This window comes from Coregonus lavaretus (genome assembly GCF_964263955.1).
Source record: "Coregonus lavaretus genome assembly, chromosome: 6".
NCBI classification, from domain to species: Eukaryota; Metazoa; Chordata; class Actinopteri; order Salmoniformes; family Salmonidae; genus Coregonus; species Coregonus lavaretus.
In genome coordinates, this window is record NC_139993.1 from 7,613,660 (window position 1) to 7,628,276 (window position 14,617).

At 40.8% G+C, this 14,617-nt stretch overlaps 2 protein-coding genes across 2 annotated transcripts in view; both read right to left on the bottom strand.

The window, feature by feature from the left end:
• Positions 1-4,928, bottom strand: part of LOC311130472 (putative helicase with zinc finger domain) — a 67,515-nt gene extending 62,587 nt beyond the window's left edge. The window contains exon 1 of the mRNA XM_084163210.1: positions 4,856-4,928. The gene's annotated coding sequence lies outside the window, so the exon portion shown is untranslated. The remainder of the gene's footprint in view (positions 1-4,855) is intronic.
• Positions 4,929-5,654: 726 nt separating this feature from the next.
• On the bottom strand, positions 5,655-13,859 carry LOC311130537 (26S proteasome non-ATPase regulatory subunit 12). Its single transcript, XM_084163298.1, has 11 exons — positions 13,639-13,859; positions 12,905-12,964; positions 12,646-12,774; positions 12,261-12,368; positions 11,977-12,081; positions 9,108-9,257; positions 8,581-8,715; positions 8,193-8,305; positions 7,449-7,623; positions 7,123-7,200; positions 5,655-6,292 (listed from the first exon to the last, which is right to left on the bottom strand). Exons 1-11 carry the CDS (start codon positions 13,762-13,764, stop codon positions 6,083-6,085), a joined length of 1,389 nt encoding a protein of 462 aa, XP_084019424.1. The 5' UTR covers positions 13,765-13,859; the 3' UTR covers positions 5,655-6,082.
• Positions 13,860-14,617: the final 758 nt, after the last annotated feature.

Consider the following 14,617-nt stretch of genomic DNA (forward strand, 5'->3'; position numbering starts at 1 on the left):
TTCATTATGAAGCTTACCGGTAGTCCCCAGTCACATGGTGTTTGTTTACAAGCACACAATGATGAGAGACCAGAGCCTTGTGAGTCAATATGTTGTGCAGCATGCGGCAGGTGATGTAGTTACAATATGGAATTCACAACTAAATGTTTGCCAGGTAGATATCTTATAACTATTAAGTTAACTGTGCTAAATGCTCTGTAGTTGTGCATTTGGTTTGCTAATTTAGTGGTTAGCGTCTTCCAAAATCATGCTTCTCTCGGTAAGAGCAGAGACTCCCCTCCTGGATCAAGAGCCTTGCCGTCTAATATTTGTTTTGTGCGTGCAGCAAACTGAGTAGCATTTTTTAGTTACTTTTATAAAAGATGAGCTGAGATGTCTGTCCTACAAATAGTTTAGGACAAAGACTGTATAAAATGTTAGCAACGCGCTCGTTAGCATTTAGTTAGCATTCTCTATGGGATTTTACATGTACTTGTTTGTATTGCTAACCTTCGGATTACAGAGGCTCAGTGGGGTTTGAAAATAGCGTCCCTTGTGTTCAGTGCCGGTATTACCAAATATCCCGGGATGGCACAAGGTCGGTATGAAGGTATGACAATCTTTAGCTGTCCCAGACAAGTTTTTTTGAGAGTCAAAATCTCCTTGGGGAGTTTGGCTGTCACCGACGCTCGTTTAATGTGAGGAGTTAGAGATGCAATCTGAGGGCTACCGATCCTGTCTTTGAGCAGTCCCAGACGTCCCGATATTTTCAAACGTGATTTTAAAATCGGCACAAAATCTGCAATGCTCTTGTAGTGATGTGCAACGCCAAATGTTGAACGGTGATCAGCAATAGCCAATAAGAACTCACCAGAGAAGTAGCCAGTGAGATGACGTTGTTTCGCATAAACCAGAATGTGTTCACACTCGAGCAGGAGTGATGACTACTAGTCTGCATTTGTACTTGACTTCTACCAAAGTGTCAAATCGTTACAGTTCTGAAGTTCACAATCAATTATATTTAATTCAAAATGTTGGCTAGATATTTCAACTCCGCATGGCAAGCGTGAATGTCTGACTGAAAATGTTTGCGGCTACGTTAACATTGTAATCACATTATTGTTTTCGCGAGACGGCGTGTTATCGAGAATCCTCACGACCAACTGAAGAATCTTGTATAGCGTGACCCCCGTCTGCGTCACATCGTTTAGTGTGCGCACCATAACGTTTGCAAGACAACAAAGTACAGGAAAGATGGTTGTTTAATGTCAGAGGCTCAGCGAGGTTAGGATTCTCAAAGTGGTGTAGGGTACACCCGGCATTACACAGGTGGTGCCCAATATTTACAATGCCACAGCATTCCTAACCATGTATTCATAATTTCATAGTGGCAACAATTTTGTAAGTGATTAAAAGTTGGTTGGGTACTAGGCCAGGGGTTTTCAAATATAGTAGTCAAATATTTTTACTATTCCACAGCTAGCACACCTGATTCAACTTGTTAACTAATCATTGAGCCTGTGAATAGGGGAATCAGGTGAGCTGGTTCAGGGCTAGGACCCATCTGGGGGTCCCTGAGGAGAGGTTTGAAAACCAGTGTACTGGGCTAAAAAGCAACTGATATGGTCAGAGAAAGAGAGCTACGTGGGGTTCCTTAAAGCAAGAACCACATCCTCTTTTGATGTCATCACAACTGTGCTGAGGCCGAGCAGTAGTTCATACCTAATTTCCTCTGAGGTAGTAGGTCTATATATAGGCTTACTTGTTTACCAAGGCATTTCAATATATTTGACTCAACAATAAAAGCACCAAGTCATATGTCAAGCTTGTTTTAGGCAGGTTTTTCATAGAAACATGTAGGCCCCAAAAAGGCCCCACAGCCAACGCCACTTGAGTCAACTGAAGTTATCCATTGGCGGAGTCAAACCACAATTGAATGGTTAACAAAGGAAGGACCCATCAACGGCACTTAATCAATAGAAACGGCACTTAATCAATAGAAAAAATTGTGCGCACCTGCGGCATGTGTACTACTGTATGCTGCCTACAGGTGACACTGGAGTATTTCTGCACCTAATACGCCTAGGCTATATGCACACAGGCAACAGGGGCATTGAGTGGACTACACTTTCCACGCAAAAATGTACCCTAAATCAATTAGAAAATAACCTGTGTGTATAACCTGCATGCTATGCTGTCTACCGGTGACACTGGAGTATTTCTGAACCTAATAGGCCTATATGCACAACTACAGGCAACAGGGCAGTTGAGTTCACTACTAGACACTTGCGGCTGTTAAAACTTGTGGTGGTGTCTGTCCTCTGCAGAGAGTGTGGTGTCCTCTAGCGTTAATCACAGCACAGAGCTGAGCCTGGCATCCAGGGATTCAAGGGATACAGTGTCACTAATAGAAACACGCTACCCTGCCGCAACAGAGTGCAATAAGAAATAGCTGGAGGGGAGAAGGGGGCGACTATCTGATGGCAACAATGTTTTCAAGCACATTAGGCACAGCCAGACATTGGGAGGAACATGGAGGCCTAAATTTAAACCTGACATGCAGTGCCTGTGGAGAGTGGTCATCCCTGTTTGAGATAGCCTCTGCTTTGACTAAAAACAGAGAAGGCCTCCGGGCCCGAGGAGCAACTTGTATAACAAAGGCCCTATTTCTCCTCATCAGGGTTTGATATGGTTCTTTCATAGTGAAACAACATACTACGCCACAGCAGTTATATCTAAGAACAGTAGCCTTTTATACACCACCTATAATTTAGCAGAAGTAGGGCTAGTCTTTGTTTATGACCGTCACTGACTGAGTCAGCTCTCAGTGTAGGGTGTCCAATCAAAAACGCCTATTTTGACCAAAGGGATAATCAGTTCAAATGTTATTGGAGTTTTAACCCTTGTATCCTAGGGTGACTAAATCAATGGAGGCCAGAAGAAAACAAAAGTGATAATTTTTTTTGCATTGCATCAGCTAGGCTGGATGCTGTGCGAGAATTAAGGCAAACTGACAGGCTCACCGTTGAACTCATCATCTTTCTTCTCGAATTCAGAGGACATAAAACTAAAGGGGCAAGATAGATATCGAATTTGAGACATGACATGTAGCATTTTAAGACTTTTTGGATATGTTAATGATATGTTCGAGAAAGACCAACTGAAAATTTCAGAACATGAAGAATCATATTTGTCTTGGTAAAATGTATTTTATAACATAAGGAAGCACGTTTTCACCCACTCTGGGAAAAGTGGGTGGACACCCCACTCAGTGTCTTATGTTTCCACAGAGTGAATCACACATATTTCAATTCCCTCATGATGACCAAGATGAGTGTATGAGCTAGGTTACATAGTTAGGCTACATTTTAGTCATCATGCCATAGTACTAGCCTAAACCAACACAAAGGCCATCCCCCAGAATGTGTGTAACATTATCTTTTAAGGAATACCTCAGATCAGGCCAAGGTTCAGAGGCAGGTTACCAGAGCATTCAAAGCATGTTAGGAAATGCTACTGTAGTGGAAATATCACTCACAGCACGTTGGAATGCCTAATGCAAATACAGTGTTTGATTACCAAAATGGCCAACACTTTGTTTGGCATCTTAAGTCTATTAGCTTTAACTTTTTTTACTATTATGGATTGGTCAATAGACAAGAAATTGAGACAACCAAGGACATGACATTAGAATACTATGGGCAGTTTGTAAGAGCAAAATTACAACCATGTGGCTTGCAAGTAATGGCATGACGAATATTCTACTGTAAAATGAAACGCATCATTTCAAATAAACAAAGATTTTAACAAGGTAAAGGTAGTATCATCAGCAGTAGCTTCCTACCACCACCTTGGATATGTTGGCTATGTTAGCTAGCTATTTACTACATCTCTATGATTTAGCTAACTTAGTGTTTACCTAACGGCAAGTTTGATCAAAACACATTGCCCTGTTCGGCATGATCGCTCCAAAAAAGGGCACTCCTATAGACTAATAAAAATATAAACAGTCTATTTTGAGATTCCAGGTCAGTTAATAATAGATGTACCATGTCTGTTGGCGAGCCACTAACGTTAGCTAGTTACTTGTCCATCATCGGTATTAGGTAAAATAACACGGTAGAAGCACCGCTAGCTGTGACTGGCTTCGAGTTCGCTCGCTTATTTGTTGGGACCATAGTGCAATGGTCGTGTAGCGCGATCTAGCTAGTTAGCTCACATTATTAACTTGTATCAAGGCATTCAGCTATCTATTGCGACATATTTGTGTGCAACGACACGGCTAAATATATGAGGAATTTGAACCATGGAAATGTCTTACTTCTAACGTTAAAAACAAATAAATGAGATTGCCAAATAATTTTGCTAGCTTGGAGGGCTAGCAATCATTTTGTGATAGACTGAAGACTCACTGAGCGATAGTAGCCAATACAATTGCATTGGCACATAATTTACAATGTTACGAGAATAAACATAAAATAATCCCATAATTATTGTCGTCGATTTCATCATGAGTGTATATAGTTAGAAAATTGTGCTGTCAACATCACAGTTTGCACGTCAGCCAAAGTAGGCCCTTTACTTTGGTTTTGGCACCAAGCTAGCTCGCCAACGTTAGCGATCTGGCTAGCAAGCTGGCCAAAACGTAAGCAGAACGGATACACAACTAGCGAGCTATCGTTAGCGATATGGTCCGGGCCTGTAATTTTGGCTCGGTTTTTAGACGTATAGAAGTGACATGACATTATATTGTGGTGTCTGCATGAATTTTACACCTTCATTATTCTCAGAACGTGTTACAGACTGGAGTCAAGTCGGTGTCCTTGCCTCTGAAAAAGACAACTGAAAGGACTGAAAATGGGAAGTCTACACTTACCTAGCTTTACTTTCTACGCCATCTTGGATCCACTTGTCAGCCCATCGCAAAGGATACTGGGATGTAGCTCCTCTGAAGGTTGAGGGGATTTGGGTCTTTTTGGTGTAGGTTGGGCTTTGACCATTGTGAACTTCTAACCAAGTCATATACCAGTCTTTATAGCTAGTCATTATACCAGTTTTCATATATTTCCCTAGATAATTGCACAAACCGGTTTCCAGTGTTCTCCTAGCTGAGCACTGTAAATTATATAACAGTATTGCATAAACAAAACATTGTGTAGTATTTTGTCCACCTCATATAGGCTACTGTGTGGACAATTTTCAGAGATATTTTGATGTATAGAGAATTTGGATAATTAAAACAATATAAAGGTACTACATTATTTGTATTTTATGTCTACATAATATCCGATTGCCTTTACTTTTGTATAACTGCTATATTTCTATTTTCATATGGATATAACTACACAGTAAGGTAGAAACTGTCAACATCTTGCATAAGCTCACCAAATAAGTATTGATTTAGTGTCCGCTGTGCTTGGAGTAACATTTACAGTTATCACTAGATGGCTACAGAGGATCCACAACCTATCAAACCAACAACAAAAAGCTGTATCTGTCAGGTTTGCATTTCACAGCTTTTAAATAAGTATTCTTAACTTGATCTGACAACAGATAAATACAACTCTGTACTAATCAAATTTTCTGTTACAATACTCAACAAAATACTTTCCATTATGCCAGGTGAGAATAGTTTGTTTACATTGCGAAGTAGACATAAAAAATAAGAAGTCAAGTACTTACACCAAATGTTTTAATACAGCAAGTTGCACGCAAATGCTCTAATACTAAATCCCTTATAACGGTTACATGAAAAAGAGAGTTGGAACAGGAGGGAAAACATTTACAGTGTATGCCCCTCTGTGGTCTAGGTTCTAGAACAAAGCACATGCCCAAATTGTGGTAGATAAAATTGGGACACCACTCTAAACAGTGTAATTTGTATTCCATCGGTGGGACGAGAGATAGTAACAATATATGGCCGTAAGACTTGTTCATTGTAAATGCTTCAACGTTGCTGACCATAAGAAACAAAAGGGTACTAGGTGTGATGTTGTTATTCCAAAAATTGGGGTGGTTGACATTGGAATAACGGTTCATTCATCAATTCAGAAAAACTCAAAGTAAAGGAAAAAAAAAAAGAAAACAAAGCACTCGGTCCTCATCACTGCAGGTTGTGGATCATCTCCTCTTTGGCGATGAGATGTGTGGTTTTGTTGACCAGGGACATGAGGGAGTTCAGTTTGTGGGACCAGTCGTTGAGCAGGTCGTTGGGGTCCTTCGGTCTCTGGAAGTTGATGATGCCGGCTAGCCTGTCCACCTTGGCGTAGATGGTCTTGTTCACCACCAGGTTGGAGAGGAACTCCTCAGACTCCTGCAAGAGATGTTAGAGATGTTAGAACTTGTGTCTTCAAAGACCATCAATAACTAATCACACATTTCATTTAGGGTACTATAGTACTTCTATAGATCACTCCAAAATATCTGTTTTTAACACTTCAAAATCAAGTTGAGAATATGGTTTGAGCTCAACTGTAGACCACTTTTAAAGGTAGACTCAGCGAAAATTACGTTGCCACGAGGAGCACCGCAGATATTGCAATTTGCGAGATGCAAGACTTCGCTCTCACACAGTCACACACACACACTATCTGTGCATGTGCATGGGTTCACTTCACACAGTTACAGCGTGGTAGCAACGGGACCAAAATAGTGAAGAAGTTTAGCCTTGCACTTCAACGCTCTTAGTTATTGCTGAAATTGACACACTATGCTGTTTACTTTGTACATTACGTCATATCTCTGAGTCTACCTTTGATTTGACCTTTAATGTATGAAAATGTCTAGTATTTTGTATTTTTTAGGATCCCCATTACCTACTGCTAAAGCAGCAGCTACTCTTCCTGGGGTCCAGACAAAACATAAAACATGACATAATACATAACATTAGTAGACAAGTACAGCACAGGGACAGAACTACATACAATAAAAATACACGCTTTCATCCATTCCTTTGCTCTACTGTTACAATTGCTTTGTCTAAGCAGGTTCTGACATCCTAATCTCACAGCACCGAAGTTTCAACCTTATTTTGGAGGGAAAACTATCCCTTTAAGGCTGCATTCATTAGGGTTGAGGAACAGTAAGAATTCCATTCCCTGCCAAAAATGTAACAGATGTAAAGAGTAGATTGGGGGTGCTTACATCGATGGAGAGGTCCAGGAGTCCAGCCATCCTCTTCATTGTGATCCTTGTGTAATATTTGGCCATAATTCTTATATTCTAAGGAGAGATTAAGAAAAACACAAAAATAAGCAACATAACATAGTTGGATTCAAAAATACCAATTATGTGAAATTATTCTAGATGTGAAAGGGACATTTCCAGATCATTTTCAGCAACCATGTTCCAACGAAAGACAGCTTTGTGATCCCACCAGACCCTTTGCTAAAATGAACTATCCCACTAAAGTAAATCTGTGATATTTTATCTATAGATATTCCATGAAAGCAGTTCCATAAACTACTTACGTGCTCCACCACTCTATTCTTGAGGTCCTTCCACCTCTTCTCGCCCTCCTCTGAGCAGTTGAATACGTCGGTGGCCGGGCTGTCGGGGGAGCCCTCCCTCAGCTCCTTCCCATAATCCTCCACCAGGGAGGCCCAACGCATCAGCTCCATGGTGGTGAACTGCTTCAGGAGGTCCCTGGAGGGAGAGGTAAGAGAGAAACCATGATGAGAGATTAACCACGGCAACCGGTGCCACCCCACAATATGTAGTTGAGGCATCAGAGTTTAGCCTAGGTTTCACCGTACCACAATTGTCAAGCATATGCAGTTGGGAGCTTAGTAGGTTTCACCATTGGGAATTGGCTAGGTTATATGGTACCTTGGTGAATATATAGTTAATTACTGTGTTACAGAATTGGATGATGTGCTAGGGTGATGAGGAATATTGTGAAACAGTATTGAATACTAAGATTTTTACGAATTAATCATCTCGAGGTTACATTCTTCTGATGAGGAATATTTTGGCATTGCTGATGAGAAATAACGTGTTATACCATTGAAGATTTTAAGGAATGAACCATCGACGCTAGATTACATTCTTGGTATTTGAGGGGAGAAATGAAAGCACATGAATTACATTTACATTTTACATTTTAGTCATTTAGCAGACGCTCTTATCCAGAGCGACTTACAGTTAGTGAGTGCATACATTTTTTTTCTTCATACTGGCCCCCCTTGGGAATATAATGTGATTGAATGTCTTACTTGTATTTGGGGATTTCTTCCAATTTCTTGTCTTCGTTGATTCTGTGCACCAGGTCGGACTGCTCATTGTCATAAGGAGCCAGTATCACGTACAGCACAACACTTTTCAGGGCCTGGAACAAGAAAGAACATTCGAGTTATATTGTTATGCATTTTAAAATGTGCAATCTGTAACATCTTAGTCCCCTGTGAAGGCAGACCCAATCTTAGTTCCATTTACGCCAATCAGTGTGCAGTACACTCGCTAAGACCCTCCCACCAGCTCCTGCTGCCAGAGCAATATTTTTCCAGAAACAAAATCTACAGCTTGTGCCTTTAAAAGGCATCAAATCATATCAAAAGACTATCATCCTGAAGCCTAAAACAGTCTTCCGAGACCAGTGTTTACCTGTTGCCATTTGGAGCCATCCTCCAGAATGCAGGGGGTATCGTAGATGGCACGGTAGTGTTTGCAGATGGACAAGTAAGATCCCTCGTGCTGGTCTACTTGGATCATCAGATTGTAATACTTCAGCTTAGACTCCTAAGGAAAAAGAATGACGTAAATGGTTAATAATATTGCAGCTTGGTTCTTAAATGCTATGATTGTTCATCGGGACCAACGTAGACAGCCAAAACAAAACAGTAATTTTTTCTAAACAGCCAAAAAGAAAACCAGATTTCAATATTTTGTCAGGAAACGAAAGTGAACGTTCTGATTGGAACATTAAATGTTTAGGTAGTTCCTCCTCCCCAATAGACAAAACCATGGTTGCGTCCCAAATGGCACCCTATTCCCTACATAACACACCCAGAGCCCTATGGGCCCTTGTGAAAAGCAGTGCACTATATAGGAAATAGGGGGCCATTTGGGAGGGAGTCCATATCATAACACCCAGCCTGAATAAACTCTTTGGCTTTGCTCGCTTCTCTCACCTCAGTGCCGTCCTCTGTAAAGAACTTGGTGTTGATCTTCTTGCTGATGATCTGGGTGCGGATGTAGTCCTTGACGGCGATGCACAGCCTCATTTGCTCCAGGATGAACTCCACCTTCTCTTTCTTCTCCATGGAGCCGTAAGTCTCCACCTGTAGGGTGAAAGTGCATGTTGTCAGAGGCAGAATGTTATACTCTAGCCCTGGGTCGTGTTCATTAGGGCACGTCGTAGCAAAACGTTACTCATTCGGCAAGTTCAGATAATACCACTCCATTTTGTGCCTACTGAACACGGCCCAGCTGTGCTACATCACAGCCTGGACCGGGAGAATAATGGTTTGTGAACAACTGTTGTAGTGGTTCTGCACTCAATAAGGACATACTGATGGAGGGCATAACACTTCATAGACACTAGATTTTATTTAGAATAATTATGGTGTCTCAGACAACTTTCACTGAAATGATTAAAGGGAAATGTCACCGTTTTTTAACTTCATATTCATCATCTCCAGCACCACCCCAACATCAACCTATGTGAAAATGGTGCGTTTCTAGGGGTGTAACGATCCATCTACTACATCGATGTATCGATTTATATTCCTATGATCCAACTACATCGATCTGTGCTCGGCGAGTTGGCCTTTTGGACAACATATATCAATCTAACATCGTTTTAAAATGTAATAAATCGATTGTATCGATACTAGGAAATAACCCCTTGGATTTAAGCACGTCAGACTTTATATGGATGTTTTTTCTTAGCACTTTTAATGATAAAGGCTTTAAACATTACTCGATTCAGTCTGCCTATCCGTGACAGCAGCAGCGCAAAGGCGCAAAGACAACAAAACATAGCATGGCGGACGACAGAGGAGAAGCCGACGAGCGAGAAATTATCAAGCCACCATTGCGGTCCTTACAAGAAACAGGAATCTAGGAAACTTCACCTGCACTGTCCAGTATCCAGGTATTTATTTCAGTCACACTGGTTGAATTTTTGGCTAAAAGGTTACTGAATCGATTTCAAGTCACTGAATCGTTTCGGATCGTATCGTTCTAAATTAACCAATATCGTCCTTGAATCATATCGACAACCACGAATCGTGATACAAATCGAATCGTTGTTAAAACGAATCGTTACACCCCTATGCGTTTCTATGTTTTGTAGTAGGAAGATAAGTGTTTCCAATGACATCATCCACCAATTAGTAGGCAATGTCTACTCATAATTGGTTCAAATCACACAATGCACACCGATGATGTCATTGGAAGCACTTATCTTCTATCTTTTTTACTACAAAACATAGAAACATGCCATTTTCACATACAGTTGAAGTCAGAAGTTTACATACACCTTAGTCAAATACATTTAAACTCAGTTTTTCACAATTCCTGACATTTAATCCTAGTAAAAATTCCCTGTCTTAGGTCAGTTAGGATCACCACTTTATTTTAAGAATGTGAAATGTCAGAATAATAGTAGAGAATTATTTCTTTCAGCTTTTATTTCTTTCATCACATTCCCAGTGGATCAGAAGTTTACATACACTCAATTAGTATTTGGTATCATTGCCTTTAAATTATTTAACTCGGGTCAAACATTTCAGGTAGCCTGCCACAAGCTTCCCACAATAAGTTGGGTGAATTTTGGCCCATTCCTCCCGACACAGCTTGTGTAACTGAGTCAGGCTTGTAGGCCTCCTTGTTCGCACACGCTTTTTCAGTTCTGCCCACACATTTTCTATAGGATTGAGGTCAGGGCTTTGTGATGGCCTCTCCAATACCTTGACTTTGCTGACCTTAAGCCATTTTGCCACAACTTTGGAAGTATGCTTGGGGTCATTGTCCATTTGGAAGACCCATTTGCGACCAAGCTTTAACATCCTGACTGATGTCTTGAGATGTTGCTTTAATATATCCACATAATTTTCCTTCCTCATGATGCCATCTATTTTGTGAAGGGCACCAGTCCCTCCTGCAGCAAAGCACCCCCACAGCATTATGCTGCCACCCCCGTGCTTCACAGTTGGGATGGTGTTCTTCGGCTTGCAAGGCACCCCCTTTCTCCTCCAAACATAACGATGGTCATTATGGCCAAACAGTTCTATTTATGTTTCATCAGACCAGAGGACATTTCTCCAAAAAGTACGATTTTTGTCCCCATGTGCCGTTGCAAACAGTAGTCTGGCTTTTTTATGGCGGTTTTGGAGCAGTGGCTTCTTCCTTGCTGAGCGGCCTTTCAGGTTATGTCGATATAGGACTCGTTTTACTGTGGATATAGATACTTTTGTACCCGTTTCCTCCAGCATCTTCACAAGGTCCTTTGCTGTTGCTCTGGGATTGATTTGCACTTTTCACACATCAATTGGCCTATCAGAAGCTTCTAAAGCCATGATATCATTTTCTGGAATTTTCCAAGCTGTTTAAAGGCACAGTCAACTTAGTGTATGTAAACTTCTGACCCACTGGAATTGTGATACAGTGAATTATAAGTGAAATAATCTGTCTGTAAACAATTGTTGGAAAAATTACTTGTGTCATGCACAAAGTAGATGTCCTAACCGACTTGCCAAAACTATAGTTTGTTAACAAGAAATTTGTGGAGTGGTTGAAAAACAAGTTTTAATGATGTTGATGTTGGGGTGGTGCTGGAGATGATGAATATGAAGTTGAATTTTTTTTTTAAATATCCTTTTATTTGATGTCAAGGGGATTTGGCCGCCAGTTTGAGTTCTGCACTTGTGTCTAACGATTCAGTCCAGTAAGTCAAATAGCTTTATGTAACATGGATGGTTGAAACCGCTTACCTCCAGTCTATAAGAAATTGTGAAAGCTGCCAAGGAATGCCAGCGAAAGCCCTATTACTCTTACCTGCAGCTCTTGGAGGATTGCTGCGGCCTCTTTGACCTCGCCATGCTGCTCCTTGATGTTTGCCAATGTTTTGGTCAGCCTGGCCCGCTCAATCTCCACATAGATCTGAGTGAGGGAAACAAAGCCATTAGCGCATTTGAATTGCATGGAGACATTACTTAGGCCCACAAGAGTACAAAAAATGTTTTAGGCTATCTGAATATGCATGATTGGTGGTATCATCTTAATGTCATTTTAGGATGATCCCAGTAAGGCTAATCAGAGAAGTTCATGACACCATGTACCTTGCCAGCGGTCACTGTGCGTAGTGTGTCAATGAGTCTCAGCTTAATGGTCAAGTCGGTCACGGTATCTACATACTTGTAACATTCTTGCACCATCTTAGCAACAGCCTGAGTAGAGAGAAACAAAGCAAAAGAGAAGGTTCAATATCAAAAGATCTAACATCAGTCAACACTTTACTGAAGAAAACTTTGTTTTGATGGCAAAGCACCTTAACCTACTGGTGCACACCTGGGGTGTGTTCACGATAAACCAAACAGAACGAAACTGGACCTACATTAATTTGTCCAGTAGAAACTTTTATTGCGTTGCACTAATGAATACACCCCTGCCTCAATGTTTTCCCTTCCCTTAGTACCCATTCAAAGAAGGAGCCCCAAGTCTCACCCCTTTGAGCTGACTCCTCCTTTTAGAGAGCAGCATGATGTTTTCATTCAGGGCATCCATGTCCTTCGCTTCATAGCACATTTGCACAATGGCCACCAGGATTCTGGAGGTTGACACCATGTCAGAAGCCTGTGTGGATGGATAAAAAGACGACAATGTTACTCACAAAGATAGCTATGTGATTAGTCAGAGGAGTATGATCACCGTTTAATCTAAATGAGTGTGATGTTTAATTAGAAATTAATGAATTCACGCTCACCGTTCTTGTTTGCTTCTCCAGCGACAAGAGGCTTTCAACGGCCTCCTGCAGCCTCCCTTCCTAGAAGAGCAGAGGAGATACATCTTACAGTCAGGACAAATGACAGACAATTCTTACAAAGATCAATTTAATGACCACACATGATGAAATTGCGAGATGGATGACCAAAAATACTATTGAAAACTGTATCATCCATAATGTCATTGATGATCAGTCTGGTTTGGGAAAGCCAAAGATGTCAACAACAACACATCTGTCAGCTTTGACGATTAAAACTTCACTAGCTAGCTAGCTAGCTAGCTATAACGTTAGCATATTTCTAACTAAAGTAAAGGGGTCTTTGAAAAACAATAACTGTGGTACCTACGTTAGCTAACTATAGTAGTTGGTTGATAGTCTAAAATCCGACTGAAAAGACCAACCAGCTAGCTAGCATAACACAACACCAAGAGCGAAGCTACTGTACTACAGTCTGTAGCCTAGGTAGCTAGAGACGCTCCCTGACAAAAACAATTACAGTAGCCACATAACTAACTAATCAAGATGTATACCTTACAAGTAAACCGACTCAATGTGTGTGATACTTTGTTATAATACAGTCGCAATGTTGCCTATTATTACAAACAGCACTTTATTTGCTAACAAGTTTCCGTTAGCTAACTAGCGATGTTGCTAACATTCGTGTTGAAGCACAATGACTCAGCCAGCGCTGGCCTCATTCATACTCAACTTACTTTTGCCATTTTGGCACACTCCGGTAGACGTGTATCTACAGTTGAACTGTAGTCAACCTCCATCTTCACAAGCTTGCCATCTGATCTTTCTGATCGCTCCACCTCTGCAGACATGTTTTCCGACATCGTAAGTTGAATACTACCGCGAACTTACAAGTGAAATGTCTGCTAAGTGCTAACTGCTGATAGTCCGCTGCTGTTGTGTCAAAACTACAGGAAGTGAAGGAAAACCGGCCAATCACAATGAACTGCAAAGGCCACCTAGGCTGCCAGAAGGACCCAGAGAAGGACCCTACAAAATATTAGTTATTTGTGTCAGGCGTTTTGACAGTCAAACTTTAGTTATTCACACAGCATCCATCGCTCTCAATTTAACCTTTCCAGCTGTCCTCACTGATCTTTTTTCCTCACTGATCTTTTTTCCATTAATAGGTTGTTGATGGGGGAAAACTGTATTCAGAGTGACACGTTATAATTTCCAGAATTATTTTCTAGGTTATTCTGGTATCTTTTTTTAAGGATTAAAATAGTGGGCCACTAACAAAAAGACCCCTGTCTCTGTGAAGGAGGTGTGTTAAGTAAAGTGAATGTAAACCCAAATATGTTACAAATTGTCTAATTGACGATGATGATGATGATGATGGTGTAGTCTGGAGGCCATCCTTCCAAATCTCATCTGTTTGCTCAACCATCAAAGTTTCAAGACAGTTGTGCTCTATTGGTAATAGGGTTCCATTTCAGACACAGACAGTCCTGTTTTAAAAAAACATTGAGGGAGAGATAGTGAGGAATGTGTTTTCTTTGCAAATGGCTTAAACCCATGGTGGAATGAGAACATTTCCCCACCTGCCCAGGGAAAACCTCTCTATGCACTTTGAGATTATTCAGTATATTGAAAAGCGCTTTACAAATGTCATGAATTATTATTATTATTATTATAATAATTATTAAACAAACTGGATAGAGAACCATGCCTCAG

Excerpts from the sequence above, each read along its gene's own strand:
- LOC311130537 (XM_084163298.1), bottom strand. The coding sequence starts at position 13,764 with ATGTCGGAAAACATGTCTGCAGAGGTGGAGCGATCAGAAAGATCAGAT. Across the intron at positions 12,775-12,904 it reads TGGAGAAGCAAACAAGAACG|GCTTCTGACATGGTGTCAAC; the intron begins GTGAGCGTGAAT and ends CCATCCACACAG. Across the intron at positions 6,293-7,122 it reads TCCTGGACCTCTCCATCGAT|GAGTCTGAGGAGTTCCTCTC; the intron begins GTAAGCACCCCC and ends CATCTCTTGCAG.